Source organism: Poecilia mexicana, unplaced genomic scaffold, assembly GCF_051168715.1.
Source record: "Poecilia mexicana isolate PSO_F unplaced genomic scaffold, ASM5116871v1 scaffold_21, whole genome shotgun sequence".
Lineage (NCBI taxonomy): Eukaryota > Metazoa > Chordata > Actinopteri > Cyprinodontiformes > Poeciliidae > Poecilia > Poecilia mexicana.
This window is the reverse complement of record NW_028263390.1, coordinates 8813068-8832633: the sequence shown is the minus strand read 5'-3', so window position 1 is coordinate 8832633 and position 19566 is coordinate 8813068. Positions and strand designations below refer to the sequence as shown.

General features: G+C 38.0%; 1 protein-coding gene across 1 annotated transcript in view; it reads left to right on the top strand.

The window, feature by feature from the left end:
- mdga2a (MAM domain containing glycosylphosphatidylinositol anchor 2a) overlaps positions 1–19566 on the top strand; it is a 128573-nt gene that overhangs the window by 18552 nt on the left and 90455 nt on the right. Inside the window, exon 3 of the mRNA XM_088002262.1 lies at positions 816–990. Within this exon, the coding sequence (XP_087858388.1) occupies positions 816–990 (175 nt within the window). The remainder of the gene's footprint in view (positions 1–815; positions 991–19566) is intronic.

The window sequence follows — 19566 nt, the reverse complement described above, 5'->3', positions numbered from 1 at the left end:
TTGCGTATGCCTATTATGAGCCAGTGTTGGACAGCATAGTCTTAGCAACCCTGCCTTTGCATGGCCAGTTTTTACAATTTACTCAGTTGTTTTCATCTGCATGACTTAAAACATTATTTTTTATTTATTCGATGCACTTTCATCGAATCAACGTCCATGCTGGGGGGAAGGGCGCCTGTCTGCAGTGTTAATTGAGCAAAAGTCTGGGTACAATCTGGACAGGTTGCCAGCCTTTCACAGGGCAACATAAACACACACACGCATGCATACCTGTGTGCAATTTTAGAGAGACCAATTACCGTAACTGTTATGTTTCTGGATTGTGGGAGGAAGCCAGAGTACCCAGGGAGAACAGGTGCATGTACCGAGAGAACATGCAGAAAGATCCAAGAGCTTTTTGCTGTCAGGCAACAATACCCCCAACTCTCACTAGCAATCAGTTTGTACGCTTCATGAAACTCCTCCTTCGTATTTTTGTGCTGAGTTGCATCTCTAGTAAGTAACGATTGAAAATAATATATACAACACATTACAACCAAAACTGGGGAATGTTTTTCACTGTTTTTCAAGGTTTAATTTTTTTACCTCACAAAAATCTGACATCTTTATAAGTGCTCCCACACTATTCAGATATCTTGTTGTGGTGAAACGCACATTGTTGGGTAATTGCATCACAACACACCTCCAGAAAGTCTTTTGCTAGACATTAAACAGTGTTTGTGTACTTGGTGCACTACTTACCCTCTTTAACAGAGGATTAGCTCTTGAAATGGGTTCTGGAAATGATTGGTGTTTGCTTTTTTTCCCCGTCTCAGATCCGATGGACAAAGACAGCTGGCAGCGTGTCAGATCGCTTCCAGGACTCCAGTGTGTTCAATGACACTTTGCACATTGCGAAGATCCAGAGGACACAGGGGGGTCGCTACTACTGCAAGGCTGAGAACGGCCTCGGTTCCCCAGCTATTAAATCCATCCGAGTGGACGTCTATTGTAAGTTCTGACATTTTCCATGGCCGCTTGTATATTTTTGTTATTAAAAGTCTTAAATTGCATTGTCATTATATTACTTCAAAAATATGAACAGGCATTTGCAAGATTATTTTATCATATCTGCTTGTTTCTTGTGGGTTGTTATTGTCTGATTTTTTTATTTTTTTATTTTTTTTGCTATTTGTCGAGGATTACAGAGATGCTGAGATGAGACGGATTAACTAGTATTCACATCAAGTTACTGAGACATTTGCCTCTTGCCTAAATCCATGTTTCCTAAAGAATGTTACACACAACAAACTGAGCCTTTTAGCAGTACATACTCATACAAATTGACAACATATTTGCCCATTAAGACTTTTATATTGTGGCTGCTTGGTGGTGTGGTTCAGTGAAAAATAGATTGTTGATTAAAACACAGAGTAAATTCGACCTCTCCAGTATGTATCTGTATCTGTATGGAAAGCCAGAAGACCCCATCAGCATTTGACAAACAAAACAGTGATTTATACATATTGCTTTATTGATCTGGCATCCGTTCACCTCAACAGCAGAGGCACGAGAATGGTTGCCTCGTCTTGCACTAACCTAAATTTTACGGCTGCACTAACAGCCGTAAAATATAGGTTTTACTTTGGTTTTGGCTTTGGCTTATAAGGATAAGACAAAGCCAAACCCGGGAGTTTATACACGACAAGAAATATGTAGGTGAACTATAATGATCTGCAATAAAAAGGAAGACCCTGGGTCTTAACCATCTCCGCTTCAAGAAATTTTGCTGAGATCCATTTAAAATCGCATGCTTCGCTTTCGAAACATCTCGGCGCTTCCTCCTTAATCTTTCGTTGCTGCTTCTCTTCCTCTGCAGAGGTTCTTGTTTTCTTTTTCATACCAAACGACTTGGAAAATAATCATACATCTTTGATGCACTCTCAGTGCTTCATTTGTTGCCAAATATGCTAGCGATCGAGGAGAGGAAGAGGCAGTGGAGCTAAGGTTTTTCACTTATAATGTTGTTTCCAGTTAAACTTGTATTCATTTGAAAGTCTGCGTGGTCCAACACCGGTAAAGTGCTAAAGTGTAATGTGCAAGTGCTTGCAAACATATGATGCTACGGTTTAGCTTAAAAAGTAACATTTTAGTTCAAACAGGGTATTTGCCTCTCTGAGATTCTAACGGTATGATAACCTTGAGTAAACAGACCTTTCATCTATGTAAAATGTAGAAGAAAAAGTATCAAGCTGCTTTTATTTGAAACAGAGAAGCAATAATTCTGTTCATATATTACAGTCACAATATTGAATCAACAACACTAAAATAACACAAACTAACATATTGGTAGCTGTTGCTTACTGCGCAAAATAGGGGTGAGCGATCTGAACTTGATGTTTTATCATAACATTGTGTAAAATTTGTTAAAATAAGGATAAGTGATGATGAAACGTATTTTAACCTCATTGCTTTTTTTGGCAATTGGTTGTTTTGCTGTGACCTTATGTCACAAATCTACAAGCAAGATGTGTTCTCATTATAGTAACTCCAGGATAAAAGGCTGTTATTACCAGGTTAATTAGTCAGGCTTTGTGTTTGAGTAGAACCTGGTTAACCAATAAACCTTTGTGCGTTTCCTTACAACCAGAAATATTTAAAAACATTCCAATATTTCTTTCTTGTAAGAGAATAGCCTTTTTTGCACCATCCATACAGCAATATGCAGCAACAGGTAGGGAAGGCAGAGCACTGTGTTAGTCTGTGTTTTGTAAAGCTGGAGGAAACTCCAGGTCAGCACTTCTAACTCCTTAAAAGGACTTTTAATGTATAGTGTAACTTATTACACCTCGGCATATCTTTGTCATTTTCTTGGTTCCTGCTTGTATTTGTTTTTGTAGGTCTTGGGAATTTTCTAACCTGTGTCATCGTTAATGTGCTACGCTGCAGTTTTGTCCACAAGAAACAATCCCTGCTCCTGCGGTTAAGAGGCCACAACGGTGTGACCAGAAACGTAACGCATGCCAGTAGCTCCGCCCTAACCGTACCGTGTGGTACAGGCTGATTGAGTGGACCTCTTATACAATGAAAACAGACAAAACAGCTTGCCGAACCGCTCTGACTCAAGTTGTACAATTCAATGGAAATGAGGCAAAATCAAATTCTGTTTGGTAAATGATGCAGCACCATCATTTTGCCCTCAGGCTCACTTTTCCTGAATTTTCTTCTTTATGAAAACACTATACTGTTTTCACCGGTCTTGTTCCCCACTCTCCTGGCTCTTCTTATCCGTGTCCCCTGCTGTATGCCCCCACCCCCACTCCTCTACAAGTCACTTTTCTGCACCTGTTTATTTGGACTGACACCTGGACAGAGGTTGTGGAATTGAACCTTGTTTAGAAAAGCTTGTGGATGGCCCTGGCGGTCTACGAGATTGGGGCTAAATGCATCTCAGCAGCTGACAGTCGGTGCCCCGTCTTTTCTCTGCACCGTTTCACCTTGGCCGTACTAAGGAGCCCACACGAAGAACAAACGGGGAAATGAAGCCATCCCTCATAATAGACCATCTGTGGGACAGAAACAATGGTTTCTGAGGGAGCCTCATCATTCCACATTTGTAGTTTTTGTGCTGTAATTGACAAACTCATTATGTTTGTTAGCTGGATGCCAAAGCTCCATTGTGTTATAGGTCTCTATTGTCTCTATATATTTGTTTTCTGTAATGTTTTGCATATTTAACATGTACATAAACATTGGAGGAATGAAAGAGAATTATAAGTATATATTGAACAGTACTAGTGGAGTTTGTCTCTATAAGCAGATACATTATTGCATTCTTATGTAGAAAGATCAATGACACTTGTTCTGTTTTCTGTTTGTGTCTGAAAAATAATATTGCCTCTTTTGCCAACTTTTTTTCTTTTCATATAAAATCCTTGCACTTGCACGTGTGCTCCACTTGAATTGTGTTATGTTGCCCATCCAGCAGAAGAACATTATTCGGCATTCCAGCAGTCCCCTGAGGGGGGGATTAAATTGATGGACCTCTGCAGCACATGCTATTTTTAGTGGATTGCAACTCCAAATTTTAATTAGCTCAAAAACTGGCATTCTGGTGCTGCATCTCTTATCAACAATACCTGTCATTATGTTTTCTGCTTTTTTTTTCTTCAGCTGTGCCGTTTGTGCACTTTTGTTTATTTTTCAAAATAATACTAAGTGGCAGGACAGACTGTTCACTTTTCTCTGAATAGGAGGGATTCTTTGCATATGCAAGCGCCACTGTATTTTACATTAAGTAGCTTAAAACTGAGAGGATTCTGCTCTTAGTTTCATTTTACTGTTTCCAGAGAATTGTTTTGCTCCTCTTTTCTGGAATTGAAATTATCATTTTTTTTTCTTCTTTCTTTTAGCTTTTATAAGATTAAATACACGTCTTCAACCTCTTTCCTGTTTCATAAAAGCAGCCGTTCCACATATAGTGGTTTTATGTTAAATATTCCTTGCCTTGTAAATGTATTCATATCCTTTGAACTATTGTTTGCATTTTGTCACATTGCAATAACAAACTCCAAAATGTATGGGGTTTTTATATGAAAGGCCAACATAAAATAGGGCATAGCTCTAAAGTCATAGTATAATCAGCCTCCTTAAGTCAATTATTTGTAGACCCACCTTCTGCTGAAATTACCCCTCCATGTCTCCTGGGGTTTTTCTCTACCAGCTTTGCACATTCATACAGGAGAATGGACTCATTTCTCTTTTCAAGATTGAATGTATATTCGTGGTAACCATTAACGTTTAAGCCATGTGACATATTTTCAATCTGATTGCCGTCTTGGCTTTGACTGGGCTTTTCAAACTTGCCATTGTACTTTGATGTAAGCTATTCTATTGTAGCTCTGGTTCTGCTTGTGGCGCCATTGTCCTAATGAAAGTTAAACCTTTTTCTTTAGCTTCAAGTCCTTTGGAACGTCCAATAGATATTCTTCCAGTTTTATTTTGTTTTGTTCCATCCAGCCTCCATTAACTCTCGCCAGCTGAAGGAAAAACATTCACATACATCGATGCTGCAACTTTCAGGCTTTATAGCGTGGATTTTGTGTTTAGAGTGATGCGAAAAACAACTGCACACCACTTTTTGAGATGTTTATTTGCACAAAAAAAAGAAAATATGTGAGACTGTCGCTGTTTATTGTATTGATAAAAAAAACAAAACAAAAAAAACAACTAAAGTTTACTTTTGAGTGTTTTGTAAACCATTCTCTATACAGCATAATTAAAGTTATCCTGTCAGCCTGGAGGAAGGGATTTTAGCTATTTACTTTCAAAGGTGACATATTAACAAAGCTCAAAAGTCCATCTAAGCACATTTTATACCTGCTGACACCTCAGTTGTGTTGGCCACAGTTTGGTCTTCGGGGAAGGTCCTCTGCAAAGTTAATACAGCACCCTGCCCAGCTCCTGCACAGATCGATGTTCGGCTTAAGAAACTCTCCTCTTTTTCTCCTATAGGGAAGCCTTTTCAGTGTTCTCATTTAATTTCAGCCGCATTAATTTTGCTGCAGCGTCTAATGTTTCATTGAGTGAGCGATCGAGGAGGGCTTAAGAGTTCTGCCGGGGCTGCTTATTGCAGACTCAGAGAGTTCATTGACCGACACGGAGCACAATACATCTAAGAGACATTTGGCCAAAGGAGGAAAGAGAAGTGACCGAGTGAATAACAAATTGATGTTGGGGAACTTAACTCATTCTGGTTCATTGTAGACTGACTGATTAGAAGTGTCACAATACGGTGTAATAATAATAATAATTTTATTATTAATAATAACAGCTCACAAACGGCACCAAACGCAGTGTTTTTTTATTGTTATTTTTGTGGAAAGACATAAAATCAAAAGTGTCAAAACATTTACTTTGTCATATTTTGCAAATCTTCAGTGTCGACTTTAAATTTTTTTTTTTTGAAACCTTAATCATTCTCCTTTAGTTTATAGGCTTTGTGAATGCTAATCAATACTGAAACAGTTATTATTATTATTATTAGTATTAAAAACAAAATAGGCCACTACTGCTCCACTTCTACACAAGGTTGTCAAATTACCTCCGCAAGCAAACGACAAAATGTTTTCAGCTTGTGGTCAAATGGAAAACAAATTGCCTCGCCATAAACCAGGTCAGCGTTTACCATGCAGGCTTTGACAAAAGGGCCACTTTAGCTCTCCCTTTAAACATGCTTTGAACAACCTCAGCAGTTGAGAATAAACTGAGAACAAATGGGTGCGGTGCAGAAAAGAAGACAAAGACGTACAGCCTCATCTGACTTTTGCATTAACCTCCAGAAGAGAAACATCCGGTCGTGTTTTTCTATATGCTAATATCGGGTGGATGATATTGATGTTAGCGCTGTGGAAATAGTTTCTCAGTGACTCTGGAGCAGTACGAAATAGGCACTTTTTTTTTTTTTATTGTGGAAACCAACTGGAATGGCGGTGCAATTTTCCACTGATTGTTCCACGCACGTCTTCACTCTTCCCTGATATTTCCAGCTTCACTCCTTCAAATGGATTAAAATAAGACAATAGCCCGATTTCTGTCTGTTATCAGTGGAGGGGCTTGCACAGCTCTTACTTCACACCGCTGCTGCAGAAGCCTGGGAATTTTAATGAGGATATTGTGTGTTCGTGTGTAGATCTTATGTGTGTTTCTCTGCGTACGGACGTCACTCTAAGGGTAAATCTTATTTATTTTTTCTTCTTTTTTTTTTTTTGTTGACGTCACTGGCCGTGTAGATTCTAAGTTTGAAGATGTGCGTGCCAATTTCTTCCTGTGGTCATTCTTGCAAGAGGCAACATAAGTAGGGACTGCCCATTGGGTTCAGCTGCTTGCTTATGCATGAACACCCTCTCCACCAGCAAGGTCCTGACTCTCACAAACTTGTCAAAGGCTTAACTTGTCTTGGCACACGCTTCCTTCGCTGTGCAACACTGTTGAGCAGCATGTGTGGGCGACTTGCGGAAGTGTGTCTGCTTCTCTGTTTGCCCGCCCTCTGATGGAGTTCATGAAGGAGCTTCGGTTGATGGTGTTTGTTTAGCCGACGCGCCGGCTTTGCTTTATCCCGCCGGTCGGTAAAACCGGCGCTCCCGATCTCATCAGGGGTCCATGTCTTGCCGTCCCGCTGCAAGGTGTCTGAGTAAATGTGTGCGCAGAGCAAGAACACCGAAAGGTTAATTAGAGAAAGTTGACTCAAAGAAGCATGGAACATGTCGATTTAAAAAAAAAAGGAAAGAAACGGAAAATTTGACTGAAGCTTGTGCAGTTCCTAATAACTCCTTTATCTGTCGTCATTACTGATGTTTGTATTCTAAGCTCACACTTGCGTACACTGGGGAGACGCTTTTAAAGTGACTACGTAATATACTTGTGTGTATGCGTAGGGAAGTGAGTGGGATGGTGAGCTCAGGGGAACCTATTGATTAGTGGCTTCATTTGAGTATGGCTGATGCTGGAAGCAGGTTCAGTATGAGCTGTGACTCAACCTATAGAAGAAATATATAATTGCTTTCTAAGCATTCTTTTCTGTATTCCTTGAACTAATATATGTATAATTTTTCTCTTTTGTAAAATAGCTTTTTTTCTCCATTTATTGCCAAAAAGACAGCTTTTGCTATATATTAAGTCATTTTCGTATGGCTTTTTGTAATGTGGTGTGTTTGGAGAAACATTAAAAAAACCCCAGAACATCCCAAAAATGACATGGGCATTTACTGAAGCTAGTATTTCACTAAGACTAAAACAAGGATTACAAAACAAGAGCAAGAAAAGAATATGGAAAAGGACATGAAACCATATAAGTCATTTAAATATTTTTAATGCACCGCCGCAGATTGGAAATACGATGTAACAACTCGTTCCTTTTTACAGATTTACTCAAAGAATAAAATTGAAGATATGTCTTGAGTTTACAGTTGTTACATTGTGTATACCAGACATGACAAGCTCAAGGCCAGAGGGTCACATCCAGCAGCTGTATGTAGCCCATGAAGAAAAAAAAAAGATATATTTCTGGTGGCCTGCCAATAGCTTACATACTGTTCAAACTGATCACACTCCCTCTTCTATAATGCTCTGCTACCTTTCTTGTGGCGAGAGTTGCTGTTGCACAGGCACCTGTTGGGAATCATCCCTGCTGTGTTTCTAAGTGCACATTTTGCTGATAGACTGAGCGCATTGAGTTCACACAACGACTTGTGCTGACTTTGAAATACCAAAAAATAAAAAATAAATAAATAACCTGGAACCGTTTCGCTTATAAAACTGTAGATTAACTCTCTGTGGGTTCTGCACAGTTTTCTCCCTTCGTCCCCGACACCGTGCCCCAACTCTGCCTCTAAGCTGCTCTGGATGGTGGCAACCATATATTAGGTTCTGTGATGAAGCAGGAGATTTCCAAGAAGCAATGCCAAACATGCTCCTCTTACAAAATGGCAATGTGACAGATTGTTACAGATTATGTTTTACGAGCCCTAAGAACCTTTTAAAACACATTGTAACCAGTTTGCACAACCTTTCTAACTCGGTTTCATCTAAACTCGGGACAATTTTAATTTCAAAACTATCAACAACATAACGGGTAGACTGCTCTCTCGCTACATTGTTTGTATGAAATGGCATAAAAGTCATGTGTCGTGAAATTTGTGTGCAAATGCATCACATTTTTCACTTAATAATTGGTTTCACACAGTTGTTTTTACCACTTTGTCACTCTCCCTCTAATGCATTCAGAATGTCATATGTACCAAATTACACCTGTTGGATCTGTAGCCTGAACACACAATTCACCTGGCATACAAGCAGTTTGCTTTTTGCTCTTTTAAGTTGGGTGATGCATGTTTGTATCACCCAACATGCATATATATATATATATATATATATATATATATATATATATATATATATATATATATATATATATAATCTTTTTATTGTGAAGGCTTTTCATTTGGATGCCCATAAACATTGATGCTATTTCTTTAGCTATTGTGCACAGTGTAATCAAGCAAATGGATACAAGGTCTTCATTTCATAGCTGCTAAATTTCACTTCAGTGTGCAGATCTGTCCATGTTATTAATTTCATAGGCCTCTTTGCAAAAAGGTTTCCTGATATATTGAAAGGACATTTTGAACTGGTTTGGGTATGCTAAATGTTGTGAAATCGGTTGATTTTGCATTTGAATAAGCACAAAAATGATAAATGATCATGGTACAGCTATTCATACAAAGGCAACATATGAGACAAGGCCACGACGTTTTCAGTTCTCCTTATTGTTGTCACAGTTTTATGTCATAATCCTGTGAAGGGAACACATTTTTAACCAACCTTTACAATAACTCCAATTTTCAATGAACCATCAAATAAACGGTCTTACTGTCTTACTAAAAGGACAGAAGTTTTATGAAAAATCAATCATTTCAAAGTTTGATTTATTTCCTTACAGCCTGTCATTAGAAAGATGAAACAGATTATTAAATATGTGTAAGACTTTGAAGGAGATAACTAGGTAGTTTTTTTTCTTCTTCTTTTTCTAATGTATGCAGAAATACTGTGCCAACTAGAAGAAAAACACAAACGAAGAAGCTTTTCTGCTCTCAATTGTGATTTTCAGCCATTATTCTTGATTGCAACTAAAATTGCCGTTTCAATTACACCGTGAAGTGTTCTTTCTTCACTTTTACTCTCTATGTGTCTGTGTTGGAGTTGTTTGTTTACTACACTTTTGTTTTTCTTCTTCTCCTTCTGTCAGTGTTTATTTTTGTTCTGGAGTTGTAATTTCTCGTGTTGTTCGTTCTCATTTCTGCCTACCGTAGAGTGTTGATGCTTGTAAATGTTTTATTTGTTTCGTCTCTGGTTTTCGTTATTGTTCCAGAGTGCTATTCTCTAACAACTAGCTGAGGAACTAGGGGTGAAAATTAGGAACAGTGTTGCAACTGTCCTACCTTGTAAAGCACTGCTTATGGGAGCCATCACTGTGGTATGAAGAATCTCTAAAATCTAAAAAAAAAAAGAAAAAGGTAACTTTGCTTTGAAGTAGGAAGGAAGTAGTTCTCGGTTTCTTAGTTTACTTTGGTAAAAATTCATATGGATTTTTGGATTTTATCATTTTGCATAGATGGCTGCTCAGAGAATAAACTTTAAAGCACTTATTTTAGTTTATAAATCACTGAATGGCTTAGCACCAAAATACATTAAAGACCTGTTGTTGATGCGTTAACGTTCCAGACAACTCAGGTCGTCCGGTTTAAGTCTGCTTCCCAGAGTACACAGTAGTCACATATGCAAATCTCTTCTAAGCCTAACGGTGAATTAAGCCGTTTTGGTAAAGGAAGTCTCTGCTGGTCGTGTTTTCCATCAGTTACAAAAGCATCAAGAGAAACTAGAGGATGTAAGACTTCCACCGTCACAGCGTATAAAGATCATACTAAAAGGCCGAGAAACGTCTGGTGGACAGGCGAGTGATTGATTAGGACGGAACAGGCGTGAACTTCATGGTTCTGATACTTTGAGCCATCTTCACTTTGCAGCTTTCCCTGATTATACTTGGCATTGAAGTCTCAGAGACGTCTCTCAGAACAAGGGTGACACAAATTTAAAGTGATGTCCTCGTCGGCTCTCCGGCCAAACATCTTCTCGTGAAACTTGGGGGAAATGAAATCTCTTGACCTCCATTGTTTGAAACGCCGTTTCTGAAAATAAATAAAAAATCCAAACGTGAATGTTGTTTGACAGAGATAAAAAAAAAACAAACAAAAAAACCCTGAAATTAAATAAATGTTTTGTACGTTTTTAACACCTTAAGATTTATTTGGCAGAAGGGCTTTACAGATGGTATCTCTGTGCAGCATGTTGTGCGATTCCCGTGATTTGATGTGGAAGTTTTCAAAAACGATCCCGTAATGCATGTTGGCAGAGATGCATGTGTGGCGCCTGTTTAGTGCTTTTGGATGTAAATGACCCGACGTGATGAATGGCTGTGATCCAGCCACGGTCAGTTATCTGAGGCTCGTTTGAATGAGGACAGAATGAATCAGCACATTATGTGTACATTATGTAAATGTTTGCTGGTGTGGTTAATGGAAGTAAAGCCAGTTCACGACTGCCCATTACTCTTGCAAGGACTTTCTCTGGGGAGTGGCCCCTTAATCAGAGTTGTGGAGTCAAGCTCCTCCGCTGCCTTTGTTTTTCTCGCCATTAGCAGCCGAGGAAATGCAGTAAGCTTTTTCTGCTCTGTATGCTAATGTGATTAGTTGTTGCAGACATTCACTCAGATCTGCTTTTTATATTTTAACAGCCTCTCGCAGGGCATGAAAGGCAACCTTTGTCAACCCCTGTACGTTTGGATGTGGACCTAAAAACTTCAATGCCGGCTCAAAATGCATAAAGCCTCTGTGATATTTGGCTTCAAATTCCACTACTGTTTAAAAAAAAAAAAAAGTGAATTATTGAATTGCTTGATGTTGCCTGAGGCAATTTTGCTGGGACAAGAGTTCAGAGGCAAAAACCTTTTGGAAAACAACAGCAAAATGAGATTTCTGCAGATTTATGATTTGTTTGTAGTCAGTTAAGGAAAAGAAGCTGAAAAAGAGTTAAATTCACTGATGAGAAAACGTCAGACAATGTTTACAGAGAATTAACTAAACTAAAACTAAACTGCATGAATAAAATATGTATATAACCCAAGTACAATAAATGTAATCTAGTATATAAATCCCATTAAAAAAGGATGTTTCTAGATTCTGCTCTATTTGAAAAATATCTATAGTCCTTAATGACTTCTGAGCAGTCACTGCTTAGTAGCATTTAAAAAAAAAATTTAGTAATCAATGTTAAACACACACATTTTTTGGCCACAGTGGGATAAGGTAAATACAGGCCAGTCTGCTGCAAACATTTCAGTGTAAACTCAACTAAACATGGAAAAATAAAGCTATTTGAAATTTATATATATATATATATATATATATATATATATATATATATATATATATATATATAAACACAGGCACGCATACAAGTGAGTATGCAGTGTTAGTCAAGAGGTAAAAAGATGTGTAAAAGTTCTTAAAACATGTCCATTTTCTATTGCAGATCTTAATGCATATTGCTTAATCTCCCACACGACTTAATTCGGTGAGTTCTGGCCCCAGATATGCTTCTGAGACAGCGATCAAAGATGGATAATGTTTGTCTGGTGGACTATTTCTATCTTTATTTAGCCATAGGTTTTGGACCATTGACATTTTGAAAGATCAAGTAATAACCTATTTTCAGCTTGCTGGTGGAGTCCATGACATTTTGTTTGGATTTAATTGTCCCAGTATTTCAAAGAGACCATGAAGCTGTGGACCAACGAGAAGGTTTGCAAAGCATTGCAGATCATTCACTTTACTGAACAGGGAAGTTCAAAACCTCTTGTTACCTTAACAAAAGCTAAGTATAAAATGAACAAAAAAAAAGTGTAAGATTATTGTAGTTCATTAAAACATATTTGAAGGGTTTTTAGACCAATTCACTTCACCGTCCTGCATAAATCCAATCTTACAGCAGTAATAACAGAAAAACAACTTTCCTGAAAAACGCACTACAATTCCACACAAACACTCAGTGGTATTAGCTACAGGTCAAAGTTCATAGTAAAACTTATGATTGTTTGTGACTGTACACACAGGTATAATTGACCTTAGGTCAGCTGCTGGCTTGTTTACAGAGCAAGACTGCAGCAAGCATCCTCATTTATTGCTTCCATTTGGATTGTTGGGTTAGAAAAATGTATTCTGAATGAATTTGTGTTGTCCAACAAATTGTTTTAATAGTACAGCAGAAAAATAGCTACTTAGTTGGTTAAGATGCTGCATGTTATGGTACTGTGCAAGACAGATGGGTGTTCTCCTAATTTCTTTATTCTTCTCTACAATTATCAAATGTCATGTATGAATGTGTTACTGATCAATACATATTCAAGAAAGTTAAATATATATATGAGAGGATTAAAGTTCAGTCAAATTAGCATTAGCATGTATATCAGAGTATTTTCAGCAACTTATGATATCCAGAAAGTGACTCCAGCTTCCTCCTAAAGTTCAAATTCATGACTTTTGGCTTAGTTGTCTCTCTAAATTGTCAAATGTGTGTGTCTGTGTGTGAACATCCGTGTGTCTCTATGTTGCCCTGTGATGGATTGACGACGTGTTCAGGATGTACCCTGCCTGTTGACCATTGACTGGCGGAGATGGGGAAGCTTTTGTGGAAGTCAGTCAAATGAAAAACATCCTAAAGTTGTAGAAATGTATTGTTACTAGATTAAGTTGGAAAGACGATCATTATTCTCGTCACCAAGTGTTTCCATCATGGCTTGTTGATCATTGGAACATGAATGGCTGCTCCTTGAAACAGCATCACTTCCTCTCCAAGCTGCACTCCTCATTCCCTTTCAACACTGGGTGACCTGAATGTTCACTATCCAGAAACAATAGTTTTAAGTGAAATCTTGCGTTGTAAACTCATAACTTTTGTACCCTGCTGCCTTTTTTTTATAACCACAGTTCTTGAAAAGAAAAACCACCACCTCTGGCCATCGACTTAAAAGTCCTTAAACTTCTTTTATGAAACAGTTTTGACGGCGTATTTGCACACATTGGTCGTTTACAAAACGACCAATATAGTCAGCCATTTGCAATTTAGGCATTTGTAAATGAAGTCCCAGAACAAAAGGAAGCAGGAGTAACTCTAACCCTTCTGTTTCAAATATTGACCCTTACAGCACTGCTACGTAGTAGGCTGGTGGCTCAAACAGCAGCTGGTTGACTTTAACGTTTTGTTCTGCATCAGTCCTTTCCCACTTCACACCTGGATGGAGGGAAGATGCCTCGGTTCTGTCCTTAAGGTCAGGTGGGAGCTACAGAAGAGCTGTTGCTGATGCTCTAAATCAGTACTTGTGATAAATGCTGTTTTTAAAAGACATTTTGCTCTTTAAAGGCAATCATTTTTTTATCTACTTTTTTACTGAGGAAAACTAGGGCTGGACCAATGTCAATACTTATTATTATTGCTGAATCAATGTGCGTTTCAGCTGAAATCACGCTTTTCAAACTTTAATGTTGTCTTAATGACCATGGATTTTCACGATTCAAACCTTTTCGGCTGGTCTGTTCATGTATAACACCGTGTCTTGTACTCCTGACAGAACAAACAAGCCTCTTACATACAGGACACTTTTATCTGCAATTATGCTGTACAAATAAGCAGCGTTCTCCGAGCGAAATAAATGTCCTTTGAGTCTGAAAAAGAAATGGAAGAGGTGCTAATTTATTTATTTTTATTTTTATTTTACTGTTTTTTTACTTATCGAATGCCAATAAATGGTCCTTCACGGGAGATGGCCTCGGGCGGTCTTGTTCCAGACCACACAAAGAAGAAGGTCATTAGGCTGAAGCCAGAAAAAGATCTCCATCGTGTTGCTGGTGCTTTTTCCCCGACACTAATGGCGAGTTTTTAGGCGTTGCTGCTAGATCAGTGGTCTGCTTGTTTTCTAGGGAGATGAATTAAAGAAAAGATGGGCAAAGGCAGAAGCCACTGTCTAAGGGAAAGGATGAGGAGGAGATTCATTACTTCTCACCCCCAACACACACAGAAACACACACACAGAGCAGAACTCTGCCTCATTATTTCCCCATTTCCATCACCAGGAGGAAGTGAGGGGTTGCAGCCTTTCTACTGAGGCTGCTGACGTCTGCCCTTCCATTTATCACATGTTAAATCCATGTGTTCCCACACACACATGAACACACACACTGGAAGACATTTTTTTTCTCCATCTCCAAACGCAGCTGAATCTGAAAAGCTGAAAAAAGGTGAAGATGCCGCCATCTTCAGAAGCTCCGGCAGCTTCCGATCTTAAAACATCATCACAGTTGGAGCCCAGAAGGACTTTATTATGTTACCTGATCGCATCATTCACACAGATTTAAAATATTACACTTTCTCCTGACAGAACAAAATGAGTCCTCCACATTGTCAAATGAAAAAAGATCTCCCAGCGAAAGAGAGCAGACGCTACCTTTCTCTCCGTCTCCCAGTAGAAATGCAACTGCAAGTAAATGCAGGAATGCAGAAATACTTGATGAATAATTCAGCCCTCGTTACGCGGCTCCAAAAAGGCATGCCAAACAGCAAACATGGCACCGGTGGTGTGCTGGCCTTCCTGAGACGTCACCCAACCTGCCCAGTTTGGTTAATGTTTTTGGCATAGAGAGAGAGGAAGAAGAGGAGCCTTCAGGAAAGCCTCTGTCAGAAAGGTCTGCTTTGTTATCGCTTATTAAAATCCAGTTTTCACCCACGCTAACTGATCTGATTATTAGCATGATTAGATTTGAACTCTGCTCAAAACCGCAGATATTACAGCATTCTGCATGTAATGAGTAATACATTCGCCCGACATGATGCTAATAAGCCTGTGGATTTTCTTGTTACATGTTATGATGTGGACATTTCCAAAATCACAGAATTTCTAGTGGATTATCTGTTGGTATTCATTTATGGTGAATGCCTGGGACATTATTATTGTATTATTTTATCCACAAATTTAATTATAATTAAATTTGTGGATAAATTTAATCCACAAATTAAATTTGTGGATTAAATTGCCACTGTGCATATATAAATATGCACAGTGGCACAGTTGGTAGAGCTGTTGCCTTGCAGCAAGAAGGTTCTGGGTTCAAATCCCGGCCCTGGTCTTTCTGCATGGACTTTGCATGTTCTCCCTGTGCATGTGTGGGTTTTCTCTGGGTACTCTGGTTTCCTCCCACAGTCCAAAAACATGACTGTCAGGTTAATTGGCCTCTCCAAATTGCCCCTAGTGTGTGCATGGTTGTTTGTCCTGTGTGTCTTTGTGTTGCCCTGCAACAGACTGGCGACCTGTCCAGGGTGTACCCTGCCTCTCGCCCGGACCGTTAGCTGGAGAGAGGCACCAGCAACCCTCCCGACCCCACTAAGGGACAAGAAAATGGATGGATGGATGTTCTATTGATGTTTATACAGTTCTTTTGATGGGTTGCCTTTCCTTCTAAATCAAACGTATGAAGATCAACAGAGTATTTAAATGCATGTCATAACTATACATTTGATTGCATAATCTTTGGGATACTACAGTAGGAATGTTTGTGCTTTGTATGTTTTTCATGTGTATTTTAAAATAAATGATTGTATTGTTTTATACTTTTTTTATTTTGAACATTTTTTACCCAAGTAGGAACAACTTAAAAACGAAATATAGCAAAATGATGGCTAGTTCTAGAGATCTTGAACATAATGGCTAAATATGGATAAATTTGAATTTAAATATGTGTCAAAATAATAATACCCCCCCTGCGCCCCCCCACTAAGTTACATTTTTTTAAGATGTTGATATGGAGATATGAGATGTTATGCTTCTGATCCAAAGCAGTATACCAACACTTATTGGTGCTCACTGTCTTACTGTGCCTGTTTTTTACTAGAGAAGCAGCTATCAAACCCTTTTTTGCCAGTTTGACCTTCGCATTAGATTCTCTGCAAACCCGACGCTCCTTACAAGGACATCAACATGTGAAAACAACAAAATATGAAAATGTTACTCAGGGACTATGAAATCAGTTTGACTATTTTCTCATTTTCTTTCCCCCTCAAATTTCACTTTTTCATTATTTTTATTTTTCTGAATTCCACTTTTTCAAATCCAATCCCATTTATTAATCCAAAAGTGTGAAATTATGGAGCAATTGAAAGCATTTTTACAAATTTACAGAGTAGTCCCCATTACTGTTATAGAGGTTTCACATTGAAGTTTTCAGTTGGATTCTGACTACATATACATTTCATGTCATTATGGTTGATAAATACAGAATCAGTCAGTTGGCTTGGTTGCAAGAATAATCCACTGTCCTATTTAGTACCATTAGCAAGGCTTGTGTTTGCTATCTTGTTCCTTTGTTCAACATTTGAACAAAATCTTGCTAAGTTATAGCCTGGCTCTGGAAGCTCTATAAACTGACCTGGAGATCAACATGTGCATCGATTTGGATCTTATTTGATCTTGCATATATATTGTTTATTGTGAGTTACAACACCAGACACTCCAAGCAATTCTCTATCAGTTTGCTCGGAAACCCGTTGTTGATGAATAGCTAGAGACTCGTGGAAGTGACTGCCATTAAAGTAATTTACTTTAGAAAAAAGTTCCTGTGAGGGCTGAAGAAATGACAACTAAAGTAAATTTACACAGGCAGGGGTAATCAGCTAATGGAACACCGGTGAGTAGCAATCAGCTAACATGACACAAGTGCTGAGAAAAATAAACATAAAAAGCAAAACAAAAGAAGTGCACAATTAGAGGTAATTTCACAATATTCTATGAAATGACACTTGAAAACCTAACTTGAAGTCAGTTCTGACTTGGCAACAAAGAAATGCTGGGAAAACACAATACTCCCAAAATTCACTAATTTGAGCATTCAGAAAGGTCCTTTAGTGTTGTAAGTGCTTTGCTTGATTCTGTGTGCAAATTAAAGAAACATTTTTTTTTTTTTTTCAAAAAATTTTCAAATTGAATTTTGAAGTGAAAAGTAGACTTAAAATATTGAGTATTGTCAATTTTACATTGAAATTTAGGGATTTTTTAAATTAATATTCCTTGATCATGCATATATTAGGCATTCAAACACATTAAATGATTACAGAATGAGAAAGTAACTTAAGAGCATTGTTGTAGCTTAGCTCCCAAAATGCAAACACTCCCTTTAAAATACCCAGTCTATTTGAGAATGTAAAAAATCTGAGTTACAGTGAAATTGTCTTGTGTAATCTCTGCAAACTGGCTTTAGCTAAAAGAAGCAAATGAGCAAAACAAACAAACAAACAAACAAAAACTATGAGGGAAACTGAGTAATATTTCAGGTTAATCAAATTCACTACAATGGAAGATATGAACTATACATGACTGAAGTAAAAGGTGATTCAGTAAAGAATAAATGTTGAGGTTTTACTTTAGTGCATTTGTTTGATTTCAAGTGAACTGCACAGAATATGTGCATATGTCATATATTATGTGGAAAATGTTTAAAAGTATTTATCATGGTCCCATTTGGTGCATTAAAAAAAACACGAAGTTTTGACAGAGGCGCGTTTACGTTTGAAAGTTTTTGATGGCAGTCGCATAAACAATTATTTTTAACCAAGATATCAATAACTCTGTTTGTGCAACATTTCTAAACATGATTACATTTAATAATGACATTCACTCTCATTTACCACTGCACCCAATTATCTCAACAAAGCAAAATCTCTTATCCTCTCTCATTTGAATGTCACACGGTGTCCGTGATGAAGGTTCCGGCTTTTTCTCTCATCTTCTTCAGCGGTATATAAAGACGCTTCCTCTCAGCTCCTGGGCTCAAGAATGATATTCAGTTTGCTGTGATATCTCTGCCGCACAGGCAGCTTCGTCAGAGCGAACATATTGCAGACATCCATCCTCTGCCGTAGTCACACTCTGCTGTGAAGCCAGAGCTTGACACTAAGTAGATCCAGCCAGCAGAAGGGAGTTATTGTGTAGCGTGGCCATGAGATAGAGGTCACTGTTGCCAAAGGTATGAGAGATGGAAAGAAAGCAAATGTCCCGACAGTAAATCATATGTGGGATTTATGTATTTCAGCAGAAATGTGAAAGGATGGGGGTAAAAAAATATCAATTATGGCTTATTAACATTTTACCCTGCAAAAAAAGAGCATTAAGTGATACATTTGCTATCTAAATACCAAAATATATATATTTTTCTTTTGGTTTACAATTGAACACAATCGTCTGTCGGGCTTTCGTAGACGATTGCAGCCAACAGCTTTGCTTTATGGGGAAAAGTATCTGTCTGTTCTTGGAATTGCCTTCACACTTCAGCTAAATTAAAGCTTTTGAGGTGAAGTTCTTTCAAGAAAAATCTTTCTGCTGCCTACTTCAAATTACACCCACCCACTCACTCACTGTACGTAAATTCTTTCTCAAATGTAAATAGCACTTTAATGATATTCTCGCTGTCAGCCTCTGAAGAAACTTTGAAGGAAAAAAAGAGAAAAAAATCCACTGAAGAATTTGATGTTCTCTATTTTGAGAAGTTAGAAATCAGAACACCGCAACTTTTCACAAAAATTTCTCAAACTCAATATTTTTTGTATTTTTTTTTTCCTTGTTAAGTTAAAGAATAAATATATATTTGTGTTGGGAAAACAATAACACAGGTTGTGATAAAGTTAAAAGTGGTCTTACTAATCATGCAGGTGTTATACTAATGTAGCAGACACTCCACAGCTGCAGTACAGTTCTTTTGTGGGGGGATGCTACTACTAAATAGTTGTTATAAATTTTATATGAAATGTTTTCCAGTGTTTTTAGTAAATCCTGAAAGCCTTCGGGAAGCAGAGACAACTTCATTATCTGTTCACATATTGGTGCCCATTTGCTCTGTACAGTTGGATTTTACATGGAGTACATTTTGCTAA